This window comes from Lacerta agilis, chromosome 12 (assembly GCF_009819535.1).
Source record: "Lacerta agilis isolate rLacAgi1 chromosome 12, rLacAgi1.pri, whole genome shotgun sequence".
NCBI lineage: Eukaryota > Metazoa > Chordata > Lepidosauria > Squamata > Lacertidae > Lacerta > Lacerta agilis.
This window is the reverse complement of record NC_046323.1, coordinates 24,198,762-24,220,448: the sequence shown is the minus strand read 5'-3', so window position 1 is coordinate 24,220,448 and position 21,687 is coordinate 24,198,762. Positions and strand designations below refer to the sequence as shown.

General features: G+C 43.8%; 1 protein-coding gene across 1 annotated transcript in view; it reads left to right on the top strand.

The window, feature by feature from the left end:
- Positions 1–662: 662 nt before the first annotated feature.
- ITGB8 (integrin subunit beta 8) overlaps positions 663–21,687 on the top strand; it is a 41,962-nt gene continuing 20,937 nt past the window's right edge. Inside the window, exons 1-3 of the mRNA XM_033164978.1 lie at positions 663–821; positions 15,767–15,852; positions 18,800–18,971. Coding sequence (XP_033020869.1) covers positions 689–821; positions 15,767–15,852; positions 18,800–18,971 — 391 coding nt within the window. The 5' untranslated portion in view covers positions 663–688. The remainder of the gene's footprint in view (positions 822–15,766; positions 15,853–18,799; positions 18,972–21,687) is intronic.

Sequence of the window (21,687 nt, the reverse complement as noted above, 5' to 3'; positions counted from 1 at the left end):
AGGCTGCGCGCGCTCCGCCCCTCGCGTCCCGCCCACGCGACCCCCTTCGCCCTCCCTCGCTCGTCGGGAACCTGCCTGGCAGCATCCCGCGCCGCCGAGACTGACGCTTCGCCGCGAGGCAGAGCGGAACGCGGCTACGACAGGGGCTCGGCTGGCCTGTGCGCGGGAAGCCCCGGCGGCGGCGGCGGCGGCACGCTTTGCTCCGACGCCCGGCGGCGCGCCCTCGGCCGCTTCGCCGTCCTCGAAGCCGCCTCGCCTTCCCTTCTTCCCTCTCGGCTGGGAACTGTTGCTTCTTCTCCCCCGTTGCCAAGGAGCCGGGCGCCAGGAGCGAGACAAAAGCCTTTTGTGAAGGAGCCGCGGCGGCGGCGGCGGCGGCTCCCTGGGAGAGCCGGGCCGGGGGGCCGAGGCGGATGGAGAAGCTCGCCGGGAAAGCAGCGCGCCGCTTCTCCTGCCCTCGCCGGGCTGCACCGGGCTCGGCCGACGAGGGGGCGCCGCCGCGCTCGCCCTGACATGTGGCGGCGCTGCGCCTGCTGCTGCCGTCGTCGCTTCTCCTCGGCTCCTTACCTGCGCGGTGGTGGCGGTGGTGGCGGCGGCTGCTGCTACTCCCGCCGCCCCCTTCGTCCAAACCCCGCAGGCGAGAGCTTGGTCGGGCCCCGGGCGCGGGGCAAAGGGCCGCCCGCTTGGCGCGATGTGGACTCCGCTCTTGGGTTGTTCCCTGACGGCTGGGCTCGCCGCCCTGCAGAAACGCCCGCGAGGTGCTGGCCCGGTCTTCGGCTTCGCCTGCCTGCTCGCTGCCCTTGTGCCGGGCTGGGGCCAGAGCCGTAAGTTTGGGTCTTGGTCTCTTCCCTTCCGGAACAGGCACTCGCGCCATCTCCACGATGCTGCACCTGACTCTTTGGTGGCTGCGATCCTGTTTTTCGCACTTACCTGGCATCTTTAAGGTCGAATTACCTCAGCCCTGAGGAGTTCAGTGGCCAGGATGCAGCCTTGGCAGGGTCCATTTCACTGATGGAAGCTGCTCCGAAAAAGCTATTTGACAAGTAAAAACTAAAATTTGAGGAGAGGGAGACATAGGAAGTGACCTTTAGTGGCTGGGTTGGGGAGGCTCTCTGGTTTGGGTGTAATAAAGGTTGCCACCCAACTATGGGTTTTGTAGTTTCTTCGCAGGAGGTAATTTGTCAGCAGTGAGGGGGAATAACCATTTCATCCCTAATAGCTCTTATGAAAACTTCCAAGCCATGTTTCCTATTGCATCCAGATCATCTGCTTGCAGGTCAGGTGGCTGCAGCATCCTTCAGGTGTATCTGGCTCCACTGCCATAGGAACTTAGGAAGCTGTCAGAACATTGATCCACCACTGTCTGTATTATTTGCACTGACTGGCAGTAGCTCCCCAGGTTTTAGACAGGATTCTTTACCCAACTCTACTCTGAGATGTCAGGGATAACACCTTTTGCATGCAAAGCATGTGCTGTAACACTGAGCTGTGGACCTTCCCTTCGTTGAATGCGGTTTAATGTTCTTCATGTGTAACTATCCAACTACAGGTGCTAAATTAACATGCAAAATCAAATATGAGTGTATTATTGCCAGTGATTGCCCTTGTGAATGGTCATCATGCTTATTTTGCAACTCACTTTAATTGAGTTGTCCCAGGCTATATTTTTTACACCCCTTTGTCATCTGACTCCACTGTTTGCAACTTCTTCTCTCTCTCTTCACCCATGTATATATAAACCTAACTGAAGATAATCCTTCACACATCTAATGAAGTAAACTCAAAAGTCCACAAAAGCTTACACCGTGATAAAATTGGTTAGTTTTTAAGGTGTCGCATGACTCTTTGTTGCTTTAACAGATTCTTCTGACACTCCGGAGAGAATAATTGGGCAAAAGGGTCAATGTAGACATCTCTTTGCTCCTGTAATAAATGGCACATGCTGAGAAGTAACCTTTCAGTGGAGAGTGTACAATTATTCTCTCGTTCTACAGAGTGAAGCCTAACAAAGCAGCTGTAAACAGGACAAGTGTGCTAGATTTTTCCATTATATGCATTTAGCCCATTGCTGAGCCAAAATCTCTGAGAGATAAGGCGTGTGTATTCATTTTTTCTGCCCTTCCCTGAAATAATAATAAAAATGATAATAACAATGGAGGAAGAGTTGCAATAAAAGGCTGGGTGGAGTTCTGTAGAAACAATGTTGCTGTTTAAGCTACAGAAATAGAAAATTGGTGGTATTTGTATTGGATTGGGGGTTTTTTGTTAAGAAGAATGCATAAGCTTTCATGTTACATTGTATTTTGTTGTCAGGCAGGTCAGAGAGGCAAGTTAAATCTCAGAAATTCACAGACCAGGGTTGGTAATGCACACAAATATTTTAGACAGTGTGGCCTAATTACAAACAAGTCCCTTAGTTCCTTTCCCTTCCTTAAGCACATCTTTAAAAACAATTTCTCTGACCTCCAGCCTACACATAAGCACAAGTAACCCCATGTGATCTCTCTCTTGTGGTTTTCAAGAGCAAGGCTGGGAAACTCTGTAAATTGTGCTGGACACCTGCATGACCCAAGTTACATTTGTTAGTAGCTCTGCTTGCTAGGGCCAAGATAATCCTGCATCGCTCTCTGAAATGTTGCTCATTGTTTCATAATGCATTAATGTGATACAGTATGGGGTCTCTGGACATAAGGGGACTCAGGTTGAGCAGCCGTGACAATCACTAGGTTGTATTGGACAAGTCATTGTCTTTTAGCTAGGTCTATTTCTTTGAGGGAGAAAATAAGAGAAGAATTGACATGCATTCTGCACATTAGAAAGCCTGCGGAAATAAAGACACTCTTCACTACTGGCCAGAGAAGGAGAACTTGCCCCAAGAATATAAAGCTGAAAATGAATGAATTGCAGCTAAAATATGTTCATTTTTCACATTGTCTAGTCCTTCTCCTGCCCACCCCCCTAATATTCTTAAGAGGGTCTCTTCTCCAGTCTTCAGAGAGTAGCTGGAAGTGGAGAGGCAGAAAAGGGTCCCCCTTTCCTTCCACTCTGTAGTTTTAATCTGAAATTTTAGGCACAGTAGTGCACCCAGAACTCAGAAACTTCTCACACTAATGGAATTCCGTCGCAAAATGTGCCTAGAGCCATGCGGGTTTTAAACACTAGTTTAATTCTTGGCCTATGTGCTCTAACTTTGCACCTCCCAACTCTTGGGCAGGGGCTGGTGGAGAGAGAGAACTCTGGTCAGTTTAAGCTTGAGATTACATATTATGGGTAAGAGACTTTAGATGTAAATTCCCTGGATTAGTGCAAAGATACCATCAAATATTTAGGTCTTCTGATCTATCTGATGCTATCTGATCCTAATTACACTTGAAGCATGATGCCCCAGGCAAGCTTAACTTCTGGGAGCTGTATCCTCCAATCCCAGTAGCACAACTCCTTGGGTATAATAGTTTAGAAATCTTACATAAGACCCTATGCAGGAGCTATTTTTTCAGTTAAGTATTATCCCAAATGCCATGATTATGGCAATGGAGAACAAGATGTGGATTATCATCAGCTTCCAAATGAGATTAGTTAATATACACAAGGTCTTCAATAAACAAAGTACCGGTAGTTTATTTCACAAAATTAAACCTTCACTGTTTTTTTTACTAGAGGTGATAACTGATGCAGTCAGTTCTTAATACAGTGGTAACCTTGGGTTACAGACCCGATCTGTTCCAGGGTGCCGTTCACACCCTGAAAAGTCCGTAACCCGAGTGAAACTTTTGTGCATGCACGAAAGCGTAATAGCGTGCTTCCGCGCATGCGCAAACCACACAGAACACTTTTGTGCATGCACGCGTGGCGAAACCCAGAAGTAAACTCTTCCAGGTTTGCCGTTTTCGCAACCCGAAAAAACGCAACCCGAAGCAAACGTAACCCGAGGTATGACTGTACAGTTCAGGCAAGCTACCTTGCCTCTTAAGTCATAGCTAAAAGAATACTGTGGTACCTCGACTTACGAGCGACTCGAATTCTGTATTTTTCGACTTCCGAATGACCTCCGGAAGCGAAAAAATGGCCGCCGCTTCCGAAATTTTCGACTTGTGAAGGGAAAGCGGCAGCACGATACCTCAACTTATGAAAATTTGAATGCGCTTTTTTCGACTTTCAAATTTTTTTCCCATTCCAAAATGACGCCTTCAACTTACGAAGATTTCGACTTACAAGCGCGCCTTCGGAACAGATTAATTTCATGAGTTGAGGTACCACTGTACCTATATTCCAGAGCTGTGTAACAGAAGTCAGGTGTTTAAATAGCAAAATGGAGATTGAATGCTGATGTAATACGTTTTAAAGTTACTACGACTGTATTGTCACATCATGTGTGCTGTTTTAAATACACACTGAAAAGTTAAGTCAACTAATAGCATAAAGTAAGCGCACTTAAGGACTTCATGGTCTCCATGACAACTATGGAGGTGTCTCCAATGGCCATCAGTCCAACACAGTGATCAGACCATACCTTTGAACTAGGCTTTTCCTTTGAGGGATGTAGCAAAGGTGATTGTCTTGAACATTAGCTGGTGAAGTTTGGTTTGGTGGCACCAATTATCCTCTGTAAGGGTAGCACACCGGTTATGGCCACGTGCATAAACTGATGGATTCCTGAATGCTCTGGGGGATTTTCCAACAGAAAAAGCTGATGATCCTGTCAAAGTCCTGGTCATGCTATGGAAAGGTGAGATATGATAGGTGGTTGACACGATTGCTCTTGCAGAGCACAGATGGCTCATAGGTATTCTGGAGAGTATCGGGCAGGCTGTACAAAGACTGCAAGTGGCACAAATCTTACTCCAAAATTGACCAAACACAAGTTAGTACACATCATGCCTAACATGTGACAGTTTGGGTGGTGGAGAGAGCTCATTTAGCACTGAATCCTTTAGTGGTCAAGTGGAGTTGTTTTGGGAGGTCCAGAGGTTGCTGAATCTCATTGTAGGAGAAGAATGTCTGGAATCTTTAAGAACTAGATGACCCTTCCAACTCTACACTTCTATGATTCTATGATCCACTGGTTGATTATTATTATTTTTTTGAGGATGAAGTTGCTCAGCTCCAGAGTGACCTTGACACAGCTGTTGTAGCTGTTCCAATTGAAGTGCCACATGTTGTGGGATCAGTTTTGGTTGATTCAGCCTGATGATGTGAACAAGGTGCTTGTGGCCTTAAGTCCAACTGTGGGTCCTCTTCACTCATCTCTCTTGGCTTATTATACCTAGAAAAAGAGGAATAGACTGGTTGGGGGGTGTCCTTGACATCTTGAAAGAGGCAGTAGTATAGCTACCCCAAGAGAAGCTGGTCCTGCCTACACCTAATGGTTTGGACAACTAACCAATTGCAAATACCCCTTTCTTAGGGAAAGTTGTGTAGAGAGGATTGTGGCAGAGTAGCTGTAAAGTGTCTTGGATGTCACAGATTATCTCAACACATTCCAATCTTGGTTCAGGACTGCCTATAGGACCAAGCCATTCTTGGTCAGTCTGGTGAATTACCTTTACCGAGAGTGAGGCAAAGAGAGTCAAACCATGCTCTTACTTCTTGATCTTTCTGTAGCTTTCGATACAATTGAAAATGGTGTCCTATGGATGGGTCCCCTGAGTTGAGAATTGGAGGCCTTGTATTATGATGGTTCCAAGCCTTTCTTTACATAAGCAAGTCCAGAGAGCAGTATTGGAAAATGCTTTTTTGGCTCCTTGGCAGTTATGCTGTGGGGTACATACCACAGGACACTATTTTATCCCCAGCAGCATTCAATATCCTTTTGAAGCCATTGGAAGTTTTCATTAGGAGTTTGGAGGCAAGGTGCCATTAGTATGATGATTACACTCGGCTCTGTTTCTACGTAACATCTAAATCAGGAGAAAATGTACAGGCTCTGAACTGGTGCTTGGGATCACTAGTGAACTGGATGAGGGAAAATATACTGAGCTTGAATCCTGGAGAGACAGAGGCAGTGTGGGTGAGTACTTCCTGTATCTGAGAAACTGACCAATGGCCTGCCCTTGGCAGGTTTGTACTCCCTCTGAAGGAGCAGATTTAGAGTCTGGGAAACTTCTGAATCTTGCTTTGTCCCTAAATGTCCAGTGGCTTCAGTGACTTGGAGCACCTTTTATCAGCTTCGCCTGGTGTGACAGTTAAGGTTGTTCCAAGATTGGGGTAGCTTGACTGCAGTAGTTCAGGCACAAGTAACTTCATGGCTGGATTACTGCAATGCACTGTATGTCGGGCTCACCTTGTGCTTGGAAACTACAGTTAGTGCAGAGTGCTGCAGCACGATTGCAGGCAGGAAGAAGACCCTATCAGCATATTACAACCATGCTCAGAGACTTGCACTGGCTGTTCATTTGCTGGCAGGCCAAAATCAATGCAATACTATTAGTATATAAAGCACTCTACAGTGGTTACCTCGGGTTGCGGACACGATCTGTTCCGGGGTGCCGTTCGCACCCTGAAAAGTCCGCAACCCGAGGAGCGCGCGGAAGCGCAATATTGCGCTTCTGCGCATTGCGACCTGCGCAGAACGCTTCTGCACACGCACAGACAATGCGGAGCTCTTCTGCGCATGCGCACACTGCAAAACCCGGAAGTAAACACTTCCGGGTTTGCCGCATTCGCAACCCGCAGCGAACGCAACATGAGGTACGACTACAGCTTAGGGCCCATTTACTTCTAAGATTGCCCTCCCACAGTGTATGAGTTGCATTACCTTTATCAATGGCGCAGGTTGCATTTTTTTAGCATTAGTACAATCACCTGAATGAGCAAAATTTCAAAATTAAAGAAAATTTTGTGTTTCAAGAAATCAGGCAGAGAGTCTACTTTTGTTTCCTCTCTGCTGCAAGCATATGTTGTTATGCCCTCAGCTCTCAAGATAACTGGCCTGTATGTTGTTCTCCAGTATATAGATAAAGGAAACACAATGACCTGCCTCCAGAACCTACTTCTTTTCACAGTAGTGTATGATGATAGTAAGCCATTTGTCACAGTAAATAGAAAATGAGGGTTCTTCAAGTTCATTAATTGTTATTTCTGTGAAAGAAAATAGGCAAAATGTATATATTTTTAACTAATTCTTTCAGTTTTACTTGTCCAGTTATTTTAGGTGAAGGCAGAATGTGAGGTTTAATAAGAGCAAATACAGCATTAAAAAGCAGTATTTAAAGTTCCAAGTCCCAAAGTATCTTCAGAATGCTGATTAAAAAAAAAAAAAGACAAGTTTTACTTCCCAGTGACAAAGGATCTCTTGTTCTGTGACTTTAACTAAAGGGTAATTGTAGCGTAGCTCAGCCAACAGAAATAAGTACCTGATGCTGGAATGAGAACATTGGACAATAAAACTTGCCAAAACCACTCCAACACAATAATTTGGCTTTATTCTTTAAAGAAAAAAAGTAATGAGTAAGTTATCAAATGAAATGTTTAATAGAAAACTCAATTATACCCACACTGCTTTAATCGGTGCTATGATTCTAGTAACTGTTAAGAGATGGGAGTTTACATGTAACAATGATCAAGCTGAAGTCCAACAATTAGCTATTTCTGGCATATGACTTAATAATTATCTAATGTTGAGCTACACTGGACACTGTTTGACAGCCTCAGCGATTCTAATCCTAGTAACTTTATTTTGGTAGGTCTTAAGAGCAGGAGTAATCAGTGTAGTGCCTGCCAGATGTTGGATTATTACAGCTTCCAGCATCTTTGACCCTTGGTTCTGCTGCCTGAGGATGAGGAAAGCAAGCCCTGGGGCAAGTTCTCCTTCTCTGGCCAGTAGTTGGGGCCACACTTTCTCTCCCCTTTACTGCAATGTTATCTGTGGGCGATCAGGGAATGTAGGCTCCCAGTAGCCGTAGGTCACTTGACTGGTGGCAAAGGCCAGGGGGTGCCTCTCTTCAGTTTTGTGGTCCCAGGTGTAACTGGCAGTAACATTAGCATGTTTGGGGCGTGGGGGTTACAGGGAGGGGAGAAAGAAGCTCCTTGCTGATGTTCCATGATGTACGCAGCCAATTTGGTCTCTCTTTGCCATGATAGAGTTATTTGTTTGTTTGTTTGCTTGCTTGCTTGCTTGCTTGCTTGCTTTACATATTTATAAACTTCACACCTAGGTGCTGTCAAAGCAGTAAACATAGGAGCCAACTCCTAGGGGCTGAGTTCCCTTTGGCCCCCTCAATAAAATATTTGAGAGGGCCCAGCCCCCCCACCAAAAAAAGTTTATGGGCTTTGCTATTCATATGGTGTGTGTGTGTGCCACATCATGTGATCAGTTATGTAGGTGGGGATTTACACCCCCCCCATATTTTATTCAAGTTGCCACCCCTGGCAGTTAAGATACACTTTGATGAAATACAAAATTGTAAAACCATTTCTAAAAGCAATAAAACCATTTCTACAATTAGGGTTAGTATTCCACAACTTGACTGGGCACACTTAGGGGGAAGCCTTCTTAAGCAGGAACATCTCCAATAGCCACCTAAACATCATGACATTAGCTGACTAATTTCAGCTGATAATTGATTCCAGAGGGCTGCGGAGGCAACACTTAAAAGCTCAGCTTCTAGTACAAACATCCCAGGATAACAACTGTCAGGCAGAGACATATGAAGCAAGATGGTCCCTCAAGTAATCTGGCCCCAAGTTGTTTAGGGTTTTAAGCAGTGCTATTTTTCTAGAAAAAGAGGTGCTGGAACTCACAGTGAACACCTCCCTCATTCTCTTAGAATGGCAATGGACCCCACCTGAGAGGTGCCATAACTGAGTTCTGGCTGAAAAAAAAGCCCCGGTTTCAAGTGGTAAAGCAAAAATGTGAACTAGGCCCAGGAGCATATTGGCAGTGAGTGCTGCATTCTCAACAGAGGTATTGTATGGTGTCGTCAGGATGCTCCCATCAGCCACCTAGCTGCTGCATCCTGCACCAGCTGGGTTAAGTTCAAGGGAAGTCCCACATAGAGCATGTGGCAGTAATCTAGTCTTGAGGTTGCTGATGCCAAGACCACAGTGGCCAACTCGTCTCAGTCCAGGAACATCTGTAGCTGCCTCACCAACCTAAGCTGATAAAAAGCACTCTTTGCTACCAAGGCCTTGTGTGACTTTAAGTGAGTCGGTAGGTACCCGTTTCTTCAGAGAGAGTGCACTCCCATCCAGAACAAGTAACTGACAAAAGGCCTGAGTTTTTCCCAAGGTTTTAACCCAGTTTATTGGCCCTGGGAAGAAAATGGTGCAGCCTCCTACTTGTCCTTTGTCAGCCGGCCAATGACAGAGGCCACACAAAGGCAAACATGTTGTTGGACATGCAGTCCTTGATGAGAAGTCCTAATATTTTTCTTAGGGGGATGTTATCTGATTTGAACTGCTTTTGCTAAAATGTTTCCAGAAGAAGAATTGGAATGTTAGGAATGTCTATCCAGGTGAGTCCAAACAACGAAGCAGTATAGAATCCTAAGTAAGCCTGTGAGCACCATGAAATAGACTAGCACAGACACCAAAATAACTAAAATTTCTAGGATAGCAAACAGGCAAAGGGAGCCAAGGCAAAGGCTTACTTATAGTGGTGCTGTATCCCAGATGAGTTCGTGCAGGTGCCGATTTTAAATTTAGGAAATGAGACGTGCATATGACTTCAAGGGGCTCAACTCTAGCAACACATACTCATACCACACCATTGGAAAGCAGACCTACAGTGACTGAAATCCACACTGGGAAGGAATTTCTGCACCAGATGGCTGGCTGTCTTGCTTGTTTTTTTAACGCAACCGTGAATTTTATAAAATGCAGTTGTGAATCACTTTGAGGGCTCCATTTGAATATAAACCTAGTGAACTTGCCAAATTTTAAACCAGATACAAGAAAGCATTTGGCCACAATTCAATTCATAAGGTTAAAAAAGGGTTTCCTCGTTACAGGTATGAGTTGGATATATTTAAATCTGTAATGTTAGATTTCTGTTTGGGATTGTGTATGAAACACACTATATCTGGTAGGTAAATGCAAATCCGTAGTCATAATACATAGTCACCAACTTGGATGGCTTTAAGAATTAGCAAAATTCAAGGAGGATTGGGCTGCCAATGACTATTAGCCCAATGGCTATGTTCTAGCTCCACTGTGTCTTGGTAACATTTCCAGAGATTATCATGCGCATTAACCTGTATGATGAAACATTAACTTGTATCGTTATGGCCGTAAAAGATAATAGATGATTTATAGAATGATGCTTCTGTTGCTTCTGTGTATCCATAAATGTAAGCAACCCCCCCCCCCCTCACACAAGTAGAAATGTGGATTTTTAAAAAACAATACTGTACTAGCATTAGTTCATCTAACTGAAACAGAAACTTAAATTTCTGATTCTGAGAAAACTATCTTTGTTTTAGAATCTGAGTTAGGCAAATAATTAACACAGAAGTTAATGTTCAATTTTTGTTCGAAGTAACCAAGGAAACAGAAGCATACAGGTTCAGTTGAATCTCTGTTACAGTTCACTTTTAAATCAGTCAGCCACAAGTGTGAACAAATTACTAGTGGTGAGTGAAAGTAAACATGGGATACCGGTAGTTTGGGCACTGGGTTTTTGAATCCTGCTCCTTACGTTTGTTTTAGATGGGTCAGTTTCAGACCCACAGGGATTCTTCTTCCTCCAACTTCATGGGAGAGGCTGTAGGCAGAGCTTTTGGGAACTGGTATGGTAGGGCCTTGGGCCTTGCATGTGTATTTCTCAGTATTCAGCAACACTGGGAACTATGGGAAATGCAGTGCTCCGTTTGCAATTGGGCACATCTCAATAAGCCTTAAATTTAAGTGTGTATGTTTTGAAATGAGAAAAGTACCAATAGTCAAATTAATGTAAACTTGACTCCTCCTTTCTCCTCCCATGGGCTCTGTACTAAGATTTGGAAATCAGGTATCTGCTGGTAAATTGTACTCAATTATTTACTGAGCATTGGAGACAGGTGGGTTTTAAGAGTTCTAATTATTTGAGTTGGGGCAGTAAAATGAGGGCTTAAAATGAAATATTTGATTTGAGCATTCTGTGGCCTATAAACTAACTCTGTTCCAAATGCATTATGTTTGGTATTGTCCCAGAAATATCCTCTCTTTTATTCTAAAATGCTTTAATTCTTGCAATGTCAGGGCCATTAAGCCTTATTTAATGTAATTCTCTTAGAATGCATAATATGATACACAGTTGCGTATGGTATAAGTAGCTACACATGTTTTATTATGTATATATGTCAGTGTAATTTTATTTGAGCCAAAATATGGCCTGTCTTGTTTTAAAATACCTTTTTGGCATGTTTCAGTTATTTAACTAAAGCCAGTAGAAGCCTGCCTCTTGACTTTTGGCATCACAACGGTTCAGTTTTGTCTGGGCTGTCTTGGTAAAATGGTAAGAAAAGTCTCTTTCCTATACTAAGCCAACTCATAAAAATATTTCTAGCTTTAGTGTTAGGGGTTTGTTTTCTTTTTCTTTAAAAAAGATATAACTAATTTAGTAATGCCTTGGTTCTAATTTATTTTTTAAAAATAGACTGGCAGCTACATGAGAAATATTTCATGAATGAATGCATGTCTGTAAATGTTACTTCTATAAGAAGTTATTGGAACAAATTATGAACCAAACAGATTCTGAACCCGATTTTTGAAGAAATTATATAAGGCCAGCTCATTTGTTTTAAACTGTTGTAAACAAAATCTGACCTTATTCCCTTATGGGGTACACAAGAGCCCTTTGTAGGTTCTCCATAGGTAGGAGAATATAACAGAGGCCAACCAGAGAAAATTGAGAAGCAAAATCTTTATTATAGCTGTTGCAACAGGGTGACTCCCCTCACACACAGGAGAGCAGGGGAGAGACCTAGAACAAAGGTGTGCCTGCCCTTATATAGACATTTAAATTTCCTGCCCTGGAGTCCAAGAACACCCCCAGAGACATCATACATACATTACAGAAGGGGTGTAACCCAAGACCACCATCCCCATACATCATGGTTACATCATGAAAGGGGAGGTCTGGTGGCTGTAATCTGAGCATCCTGGACCCTGCCCCATGCCTCCTCTTGCCCTCTACCAAACACCCATCAAGTGAAACAAAAGAGATATTTACATTTCCCTGTTTCCCAGCCAAGTTAATCACACCCTTTTGTTACAGGTAGGTAGCCATGTTGGTCTGCCATAGTCAAAACATGCACACAAAAGCTCATACCAAGAACAAACTTAGTTGGTCTCTAAGGTGCTACTGGAAGGAATTTTTTATATATTTTTTATTTTGTTTTGACATCCTTTTGTCTTCATCTGGGTTTTGTTATTTCTGGAATGGCTACCTGTCTGGCACTCAGGTATCAAAATGCCAGGGATTATCACTTTAATTCCTGAGACGATGGGAAGGTTCCCCCACCCCCTCCTTCCTTGCAGAAAAACACTTGGGTCAGCTTGGGAGTCAAAAATGGTGTCAGGCCCGCCCTTCTGTGCTGCTTCAGACATGTGGCCTTGTTTGCTTGGCACACTTAGGAACATTTATTATATATATATATATATATATATATATATATATATATATATATATATATATATATATATATATATATATAATGTCCTTAATTCTTATTACAAAACCATGTGTATCAAAAAATGTTACAAAGAAAAAACAAGACAAACGGGCTTCCTACAGGGGGTGACTTACTGAGCCTCCATATTGGTGTCATCCCCCACCCCCATTTTATTGCTTCTACTGTAGTGTATGGTCATTTGCTAGATCTTGTTCTATTGGTGGGATGATGGAGTTGGGCGAAAACCACTGGTGGCAGCTTCATGCAGAGATTTCCAGAGATCTTTCGTTCTACTGTAACTCCAAGTCTGTCTTGCATGCATACAAACAGGAGCCCCAGGCTTTATAGAGGAGGTGCCACGCTTTGCATGCATAAGGTAGCTACTTCAGGTAGGGGTAGTATACACCCCTTGTCTAAAACACCTTGAAGGACTCCTGAAGGTCATTGTAGACCAGACCTTTGGCTCACCAGATGTTGCTGAACTGCAATTCCCACCATCCCTATCCCCTGGCCATGCTTGCTGGGGCTGGTGGGAGTTGTAGTTCAGCATCATCTGGAGGGTCAAAGGTTCCCCACATCTGTTGTAGACGGTGATCAGGCAGATGGGCAGATGGTGAGATTTTGTATGAGGCAGTTCCCTTACTTTCCTATGCCTGTTTTGTTAATATATATTTGGATGCTGCATCATCAGAACACGTGGTTTTTGAGAAGCTACAGTTGTGTCTCCATGGTGATATGGTGAAAACCCTATTGGGAACTGCTTTCCCTGCCATGCTAGTTTTCTGTGTGTATGGAGGTGTGTGGTATTTTATGTTGTTGATTTCTACAAATCCCATCATACTCCGTGAATCGAAAACCCAGCAAGAACTGTGCCATGTAGCCTATGTGTCTTGGCTGTTCACACAGTTTAGCTACCAGTGTATGGTTTCCCTCTCAACATTTTTCTGTTTTTGTTTTTCTGTAGGTGTTACCAAATCAGTGTTTTGGAATAATGTTCTTGCTCTGGCTTGACCCTAATCAGTTTAAATGTACTACAGTTTACCTTTTTACTTAAAGCAAAATAAACTTTGGGCCTACTCTTGCATCTAATGTTAGTACACAGGGAAAGAAACACACACATGCCTTTAAAAAAAAATACTGTGAAGATAAACAGTTGTAGTTATTGAAGATCTTGTTTCAGTGCAAGACCTGGCATAATAGATGGCTGTTCATCCTCTAGCTTTCAGTTCTCTCTCTCGCTTTATGGATGTGGAGACAGCAATGCTTTGTTGTTGCCATACTGAACGCTCTCGAGAACTGACAGAACAAAGAGCAACAGATTACATTTCAAGGGCGCCCTTCCAAAACTCTATCAAACAGTTGAAAATAGTGAATGGCATGCTGCACTTTAAAAAAAAAATACAAACTGCGACAAGAAATCAATCAGGAATACAGTGGTACCTCGGGTTACTGACGCTTCAGGTTACAGACTCCGCTAACCCAGAAGTAGTACCTCGGGTTAAGAACTTTGCTTCAGGATGAGAACAGAAATCGCGCCGCGGCAGCACAGCAGCAGCGGGAAGCCCCATTAGCTGAAGTGGTACCTCAGGTTAAGAACAGTTTCAGGTTAAGAACGGACCTCCAGAATGAATTAAGTTCTTAACCCAAGGTACCACTGTAGAGTTATTTGAAATAATGGTAGTTCACAGTTGCCAGCAGCCAATTACTGTAGATTATTAATCTGAGAGGGATTTGTTCCATATCTCACTAGAAATCCATTTCGGGCAGATGCCACACAAACAGAGATTTAATTTCTGCTCCTGTTGTAGACTTGTATTAACCACCTAAAAACAATGAACTGAGTGCTTGGCTCAGTGAGGTGCAGGGGTGCCAATTTGAATAAAAATATTGGGGGGGACAGGTAAGCCCCACCCCACATAATTGATCACATGACATGGCACACACACACCCTATTTGAATAGCAATGCCCATCAACTTTGGAGGGTGGCCCCCTCAAATATTTTATTGGGGGGGGGACGAAGGGACCTCGGCCCCTAGGAGTTGGCTCTTATGGTGAAGTTGCCACAAGTGGGGCACCCTTGCTCTCACAGCTTCCCAACACAGAGAGTTGCTGGCATTTACCAAGAAGGAGAGGGAAGGGGCAAGGTGCAGGGCATGTGCACATTGGCTCCATCATCACGTGCTGTTCCACACTTCCAGTGCTTCACCTCTCACCCCTCTCTCTTGGTAAGTGCCAATGACCCGGTGTGTTGGGAAGCCAGTAGTGTCTCATCGGCTGCTACTGCAAGTTGTCTGCATGTGCTAGAATTAATAGGAATCACATCGTAAGTGTCAGGAGTTGATGTCAGGGGCAGGTCAGCAATAACTCACCCAGTGTCAGTAAGTAAGTTACCTTATTCAAAGGAACAAGACAGCTCAGGAGGCCAGGCCCAGGTATCACAACAGCTCTTCCCAGTAGATCTTGCCCCAATGAGGCAGTTATGAGGACTGCCTTCCTACAGTTCCCTGCGTCTCCTTCCCCCCGGGTTCTTCTCAAGCAAGCTGAGACTTTGCCGCCTTGCCTGTCTTTGCCCTCTTCATACCTCTTCTAGTTCGGGGAGGGAGGGGAGCTGGTTACAGCAGGAAGGGAAAACCCCCTGGATTCTTCATCTCTGCCTTTTGCCCCCCACCCTCCAGCCTCCGCTTCTGCCTCTGATTCTGGACTGCTCTCTGCTTCAGCATGTTACCACTCACTAAACTCTCAGCTTCTGATGCCTCCTCCTCCTCCCAGTCTGCTCCCTCTGACCACTCATTGTTGTCCCAACACCACTCCCCAGGCTCTGAGCCACCTTCCCTTGGGGGTTCCCTAGCTAGTGCCTTCCACCACTCCTTTGCATTCAGTCAGGCCATGACACCAAAACTGGATCAGTTAGTACAGTAGTTGTGGTAACCAATAGGCCCAGCAACAGGGCCTTCCCCCTGACCCCTATTCCTCAGTTCGACAGGCCTGCTGTGACTTATTGAAGAGCAGAATCCTGAACTCCTAGGGAGTGATGTAGCAGCTCATTTTGATTTTCCACAAAGTACCCAGAACCTCATGTTTTATGCTTTCAAATCACATTTTTAAATTTAGACTGTGCTCTGCTCCCACACACGTTTGCAAATCGCTGAATGGCCTTGTATATATATATCTTTTACAGCAGACAACAGATGTGCCATCTCAAATGCAGTGACGTGTACCAGCTGTCTTGCTGTGGGCCCAGAGTGTGCATGGTGTACTCAAGAGGTAAGCTCTCTTCTCCATATTAGTCATCCTGGTACTTCTCTGTCTGCTTTAGCTACTTCAGTGCAAATGAAATAAGTCTTCAGCTTCTGTGCACATGAAAGGAGTCCCTAGTCAAAAGGGGGGGAAATTGTTGGGGAAGTACAGTAACTGTTAAAAAACTGAACCTTCATATTTCCATGAGTAACAGGCCCATCGCATGAAAGCAAGAGGGGACCAAAATAAGAAGAGAGGGAGCAGTTTATTCCTATGTACACATTACTGTTTTTCACTTATGCTCATTAAGGCTATATTATTAATGATTATTATTATTATTAACCTGTGCAAAGCAGTGGTAGGCCAGGTCAGAAGGGAGCTATTTCTGGGGTTGCCAGAGCACACCTTCGTCAAGACCATATGGATCAGCACAGCTAGTGTGGTGCCCTCCAGATCTTGTGAACTACTGTTCCCATCAGCCATTGGCTGGGTTGTCTGAGACTGATCAGAGTTGTAGTCTGCAACGTTTGGATAACACAACATTTCAACAGCATCCCATTGGCAACCTCTGATGTGGATGCATATTCTGCAGTTCACCTGAGTTGATAATTGCTTCTTAAAACCTGTTTAATATTAGTTGGACATTACCAAATGCTTTAAAGAATGATGATTTGTGCCTGAGCAGACCGTATTTTAGACAGAGTGTCCGGGTCTGGGGCATACACTTCTTAGGCCCTTAGAAACCTGTAGCTGTTTCATAGAGAGGGGGTGGCAACAACATCCCTACTGACATTGGAATAACTATTTTGTGGCCACGGTTATCAAACACCTTCCACTGCTCCTTCATTATCATTATTATTTTGTTCATTCTGTATCCCATCTTTCCAAAGGAGCCCAGGACACCAAAAAAAAAACATCAATAATAACATAAGTTTTTTTATTAAAAAAAATAAGAACTATGAATGTGCTTACTGTTCAAGCAGTTCAACCTGTGTACAGGTTCAGTGGATAATGCTTTTCTATGGTTCTCAGGTGGAGATACCTTGTGTCTATTTCTAGACTCTGGGGAGAAATTCAACTGAAATCATGGAGGTTGGGAATGGGGACAGTTCATTCATTCCCACTGTCACCATTACAACATCTGCACAAGTTTGGCATTTTTGTGCTCCTGCATTCTATAAATACACACTTTCCCCATAAACCTTAACAATTTAAATTTCTAAGAAACATGTTTTCTCTATTGTAAGAAAGACAGACTTTAGTAAGAGGGCAAACAAAGAAGGTGTGAGCATAGCACATCCTGTCGTATATTAACAAAAGGCATATTCCTCCTTTATATTTACCTAGGAAAAACTTAATTATGATTTCAAAAAAGTGGGGAGGGATTGCTAGGCATTCCGGATATTGACATGTTTTTTCACGACTCTCTGACTATTGTTATCATTATTTACAAACAGCATAAATCTCTGCTACATACGGTACTCATAAATGTGTCACTTTGAAATTTGTTCTCAGCTAGTCTTAATTGAATTAATTTTTCCAGTATGGCAATAAGGCAGATTTGGTTACACCAAGCCAATCTTTAATCACTCCCACAAAATGTTTCCAGTTTTTAGTAGTAACTATTCAGGGTTCTACTAAGAGAAACGGAACCAATTATTTATCTGTTCCACTTGCATGTGGTCCATCCCAGTCTTCTTTTGGTCTGTGTAGGGTTAACATTGATGTGTTAGAACTGTGCCTTCTATGGAACATACTCTTAAGACTTTCTCTTGCCTTGTCCTGCCTCTTCATCCATTCCCTCCCTTTTGAATTTCCCCCTTTATGTCTTGCTCCCTTAATGTATTCCAGCAAATAAATCAAGAATGGTTTTTGGCAATAAAAGCAATTCAATTATGTTTCTTTATAGCAAAATGCATTTTCAGATGTCAGAATTGTTTTCTGTTCAATAAAAAACACTTGTATTGAGCATGCAGTTCTTACTAGATTGTCTTAGGCCACAGGCTGAATGAAAGGCCAATTGTAATTGGTGTCAGAGGGGCTGGTACATGCAAGCATTACTGAGATGGAAAAACCGCCATGAAGAAGAGAGAGAGAGAGAGAGAAGTCACAATGAGCTCACTTTTCCTTTTTTGTTATGTGAAAACTGCCAAAGCACCCTTCAGAAACCTTTATAGCAATTAGTCCTAACTTCTGTTTTAAATATTCTGTTATAAAAACAAGTGTCCTTTTTTTTTGCACAACTAGGCATAATGCAAAATGTATCCGTGTTTCGTTTTGTCTTTTGTTGACACTCTTCCCTCCCTGCCGTGGTCCCAGTGGAAATGCCCCTCCTCTGCAACAGCTGTTAACCCTGGAAGGACAGTCCACATGAGTGCCTATAGGTGCTTTGCTTTAGGTGCTAACAGCCTGGTCCACAAAAAAGGCTTTGGGGGAGCAGTGATGTCCACCAGGCCTGTATCTGGCCAGTAAAATGGAGACTCTCACAGCTGGGAGTAGCCAGTGGGGTAGGGCAGTGGTGCTTCTCTGACCTCCTGAAACAGGCAGCACTACACCTTAAAAGGAGGGGGGTGAGGAGCAAGGTAGTGGGAACTTCAGAGTGATGCAAGTATACTGGCAGGAGCACCAGATTGGTTCTGCTCGTGCTTTGTTGCTGTGCCAGCTGCCTCACCCCTCCTCCTCTCCCTCTCTGCTGAGCTGCTGCAACACCCATGCCAGGAAGTATTGCCTACCACTCCTGCACACTGCAGCCCACATGAGTCACTTGGCATCATGTCTAGTTTGGACCTGCTATAGCTCCTTTGGGCATACTGGCATGCCTCATTGTTCTTCATTAACTTTTCAGTTACCTGGCTATGCTTGATGATAACTCAGAATATAAACATTTCTCTGTCTCTCCTCTCTATTTCTCTCTCTCTCTCTCTCTCTCTCTCTCTCTCTCTCTCTCTCTCTCTCTCTCTCTCTCTTGAAACAGGATTTCATGGCTGGAACAAAGCAGAAGGAACGATGTGACATAGTTCTACACTTGATGAAAAGAGGCTGCAGAGCAGATTTCATAGAAAGTCCCAGTGTTGATGTAACAATGCCTGCTGGTAATGCTAATGTACAAGTGGCACCAGGAGAAGTTTCAATCCAACTACGTCCAGGTTTGTTTCTTAAAAAGAAAGTATTGTTTAAAATGTGTTTTGTTTTTTTAATTGGACACAGTTAAGCAGGCTAGAGAGGTGGGACATTCACACAGAGCCTGGCGTTTGCTTTTTAAATGAGAAAAGATACCTAATTCTGGAGGACTGTTAGAGATCCAGTTTTTAAAAGGACTGAAAGCAATCAGTTCATACTGATTTAAAAAATAACTTGGATATGCTAATCTTGTGAGCTTTCTATATTTTGTCTAAATTGGCTATGCAGCAGTTTTGGCTCCCGCGATTTTTATGGCCTTGGCATCTGTTTAAATAGCTAATGAGACGGCTTGTCACCATTATCCATTGTCTCATTTCCATTGTCTAACTCCCATTAAAATGTTCATCAAAATTGGATAATTATGAGTGAATAGGTCTGTATTCTGTTACCTCTCATCCCAGCCAAGTCCTGTAAATGATACTTTGTATGCTTAGATTGCCTGGTCTTGTTATCTCAAATTGAACACAAGTATACCTACTACAGGTGTGGTTTTGTTGTTGTTTTGGCTGAGCTCTTATTCTCCTCACCCTCACTTTTCTACTGACACACGCACACCCCTTGGCTGTGATGCCATTGTGGATTCCACCATCCTTTTTTGTTCATGTCTTCTTGAAATCCAACTTGTTTAGTGGGGTTTTACCTTGAAACCTTGCTCTACAAGATGGTGTGGAGTAGGTTTGCATCTGTGCTTTGTTAAAAATTACAAACTGTTTCCGAGTCACTCTGTCCACCTTTGATCTGTGATTAGGTTCCGATCTTCTCTATGCAAAATGAAGCTCTGTCTTCCCCATTCACTCCTATGGGGAATCTTAAAACAGTACCTTACCAGATCTGTACAGGCTACAGTCCATTTGGAGCCTATTCACATGAGAATATTTAGAACAGGGTGAAGACATAGAGACACTACCAGTATAACATTAAGTGACTACAAAATAAATTAAAAAATTCCTTCCAGTAGCACCTTAGAGACCAACTAAGTTTGTTCTTGGTATGAGCTTTTGTGTGCATGCACACTTCTACATGGCTAGGTAAAGGTAAAGGGACCCCTGATCATTAGGTCCAGTCATGTCCGACTCTGGGGTTGTGGCGCTCATCTCGCGTTACTGGCTGAGGGAGCCGGCGTACAACTTCCGGGTCATGTGGCCAGCATGACTAAGCCGCTTCTGGTGAACCAAAGCAGCGAACGGAAATGCCATTTACCTTCCCCCCAGAGCGGTACCTATTTACCTACTTGCACTTGACATGCTTTCGAACTGCTAGGTGGGCAGGAGCTGGGACCGAGCAACGGGAGCTCACCCCGTCGCGGGGATTCGAACCGCCGCCTAGGCTCTGTGGTTTAACCCACAGCACCACCCACGTCGTAATTAAGTGACTACATGAAGAATTTTTAAAGTGCATTTTGCTGCTACTCCTTTAAAGAGGAAAGGTAGCTAAGGAACCCAACTCAACCACCACCAAGTTGCTTCCAGTAACATGATCTACGGCTAGTTGCTCCAGTCACATGAACCACATCCTCTTGTCCATTCAGATGGGGGTACATCTTCACCATTAGTAGCTCTGTGAATCCCCAACTATCAGATCTTTCATTACACTCTTCTGCCACTTGTACAGCAAGTCCCCTTTGGGCTTAGAGATCTTGTATGGCCATGTGCCTGCATCACAGCAACTTAACTGGAAGTTAACACATCTGCCAGTCACCTGCAACGATGTGACTGAGCCAGCTGCTAATTCTCAGAATTAGAGCAGGATGTATTTACTGAGCATATCCTGGCCTTATTCATGTTAGAGTTGCACAGGTATAAGCCTGGTCCACCGCAAACAGTTGTAGTGGTATGTTAATACTGAATAGAGAAGAAGTCATTGTTTATTCATAATGCTGGTGTTCCAGACTCTTGGGGATTTAAAGGGATGGTTTAAATGAAAGGAAACAAAAACTTTATTCACGACAAAGGTATTTTGTGCTGTGGGAGTCTGAAAGTTTGGAGCCTCTGTGTGGACTTTGTAATAACATAACTTTGAGTGTGGTGTTAGCGCATTGAACTCCTATTCATTTGAGAACCAGTTAAAAGGGGAGGCTGTGGCAATATTAGCTGTGTATGTGCAGGCATTTCTTAGTTGTCTGTTTGCAGATGGTGCAGATATAGCATAATTGTATTGATTCAGACTTTGCTATTGCCTGACCTGAGAAGCTGCCCAAACCATTGTGAGAGCTGAGGAAGAACTTCAGGTTGTTATTTCTTCTGCCTCCAGCCTCCTACGCATATTTTGCTCTTCCCAGCCTCACCTCAGTTCATCACCCTGCACTGTATTTGTACGTTATCACCATGACATCGGATCTCCCCGGTGAAATGAGTGGCAGGCAAGATTTAGTTAAGAGTAGATCTGCTGGTGCAGGGGTTGAAAGTTTCCAGAGTGAGCTGTCATGATATGACTTCATAGATCAACCGATCTCTGATATCTTTCCTCTTCCGTGCTCTTGAACGCTAACAAGATTTAATATACAGTGCTATCCACTTCCTTGATTGGAAACAGGAATCTTAATGAGGTCAGCTTTATGAGCACAACTGGGAGAGCTTTTTGGTGTTTCTTTGATGCAGATGTCCAGTGTTGTGGAAGACAAGTCAAGTTTATGCTGAACTGGTTTATGCTGAACTGTGTACTAGCACTTGCTCAACTACAGAG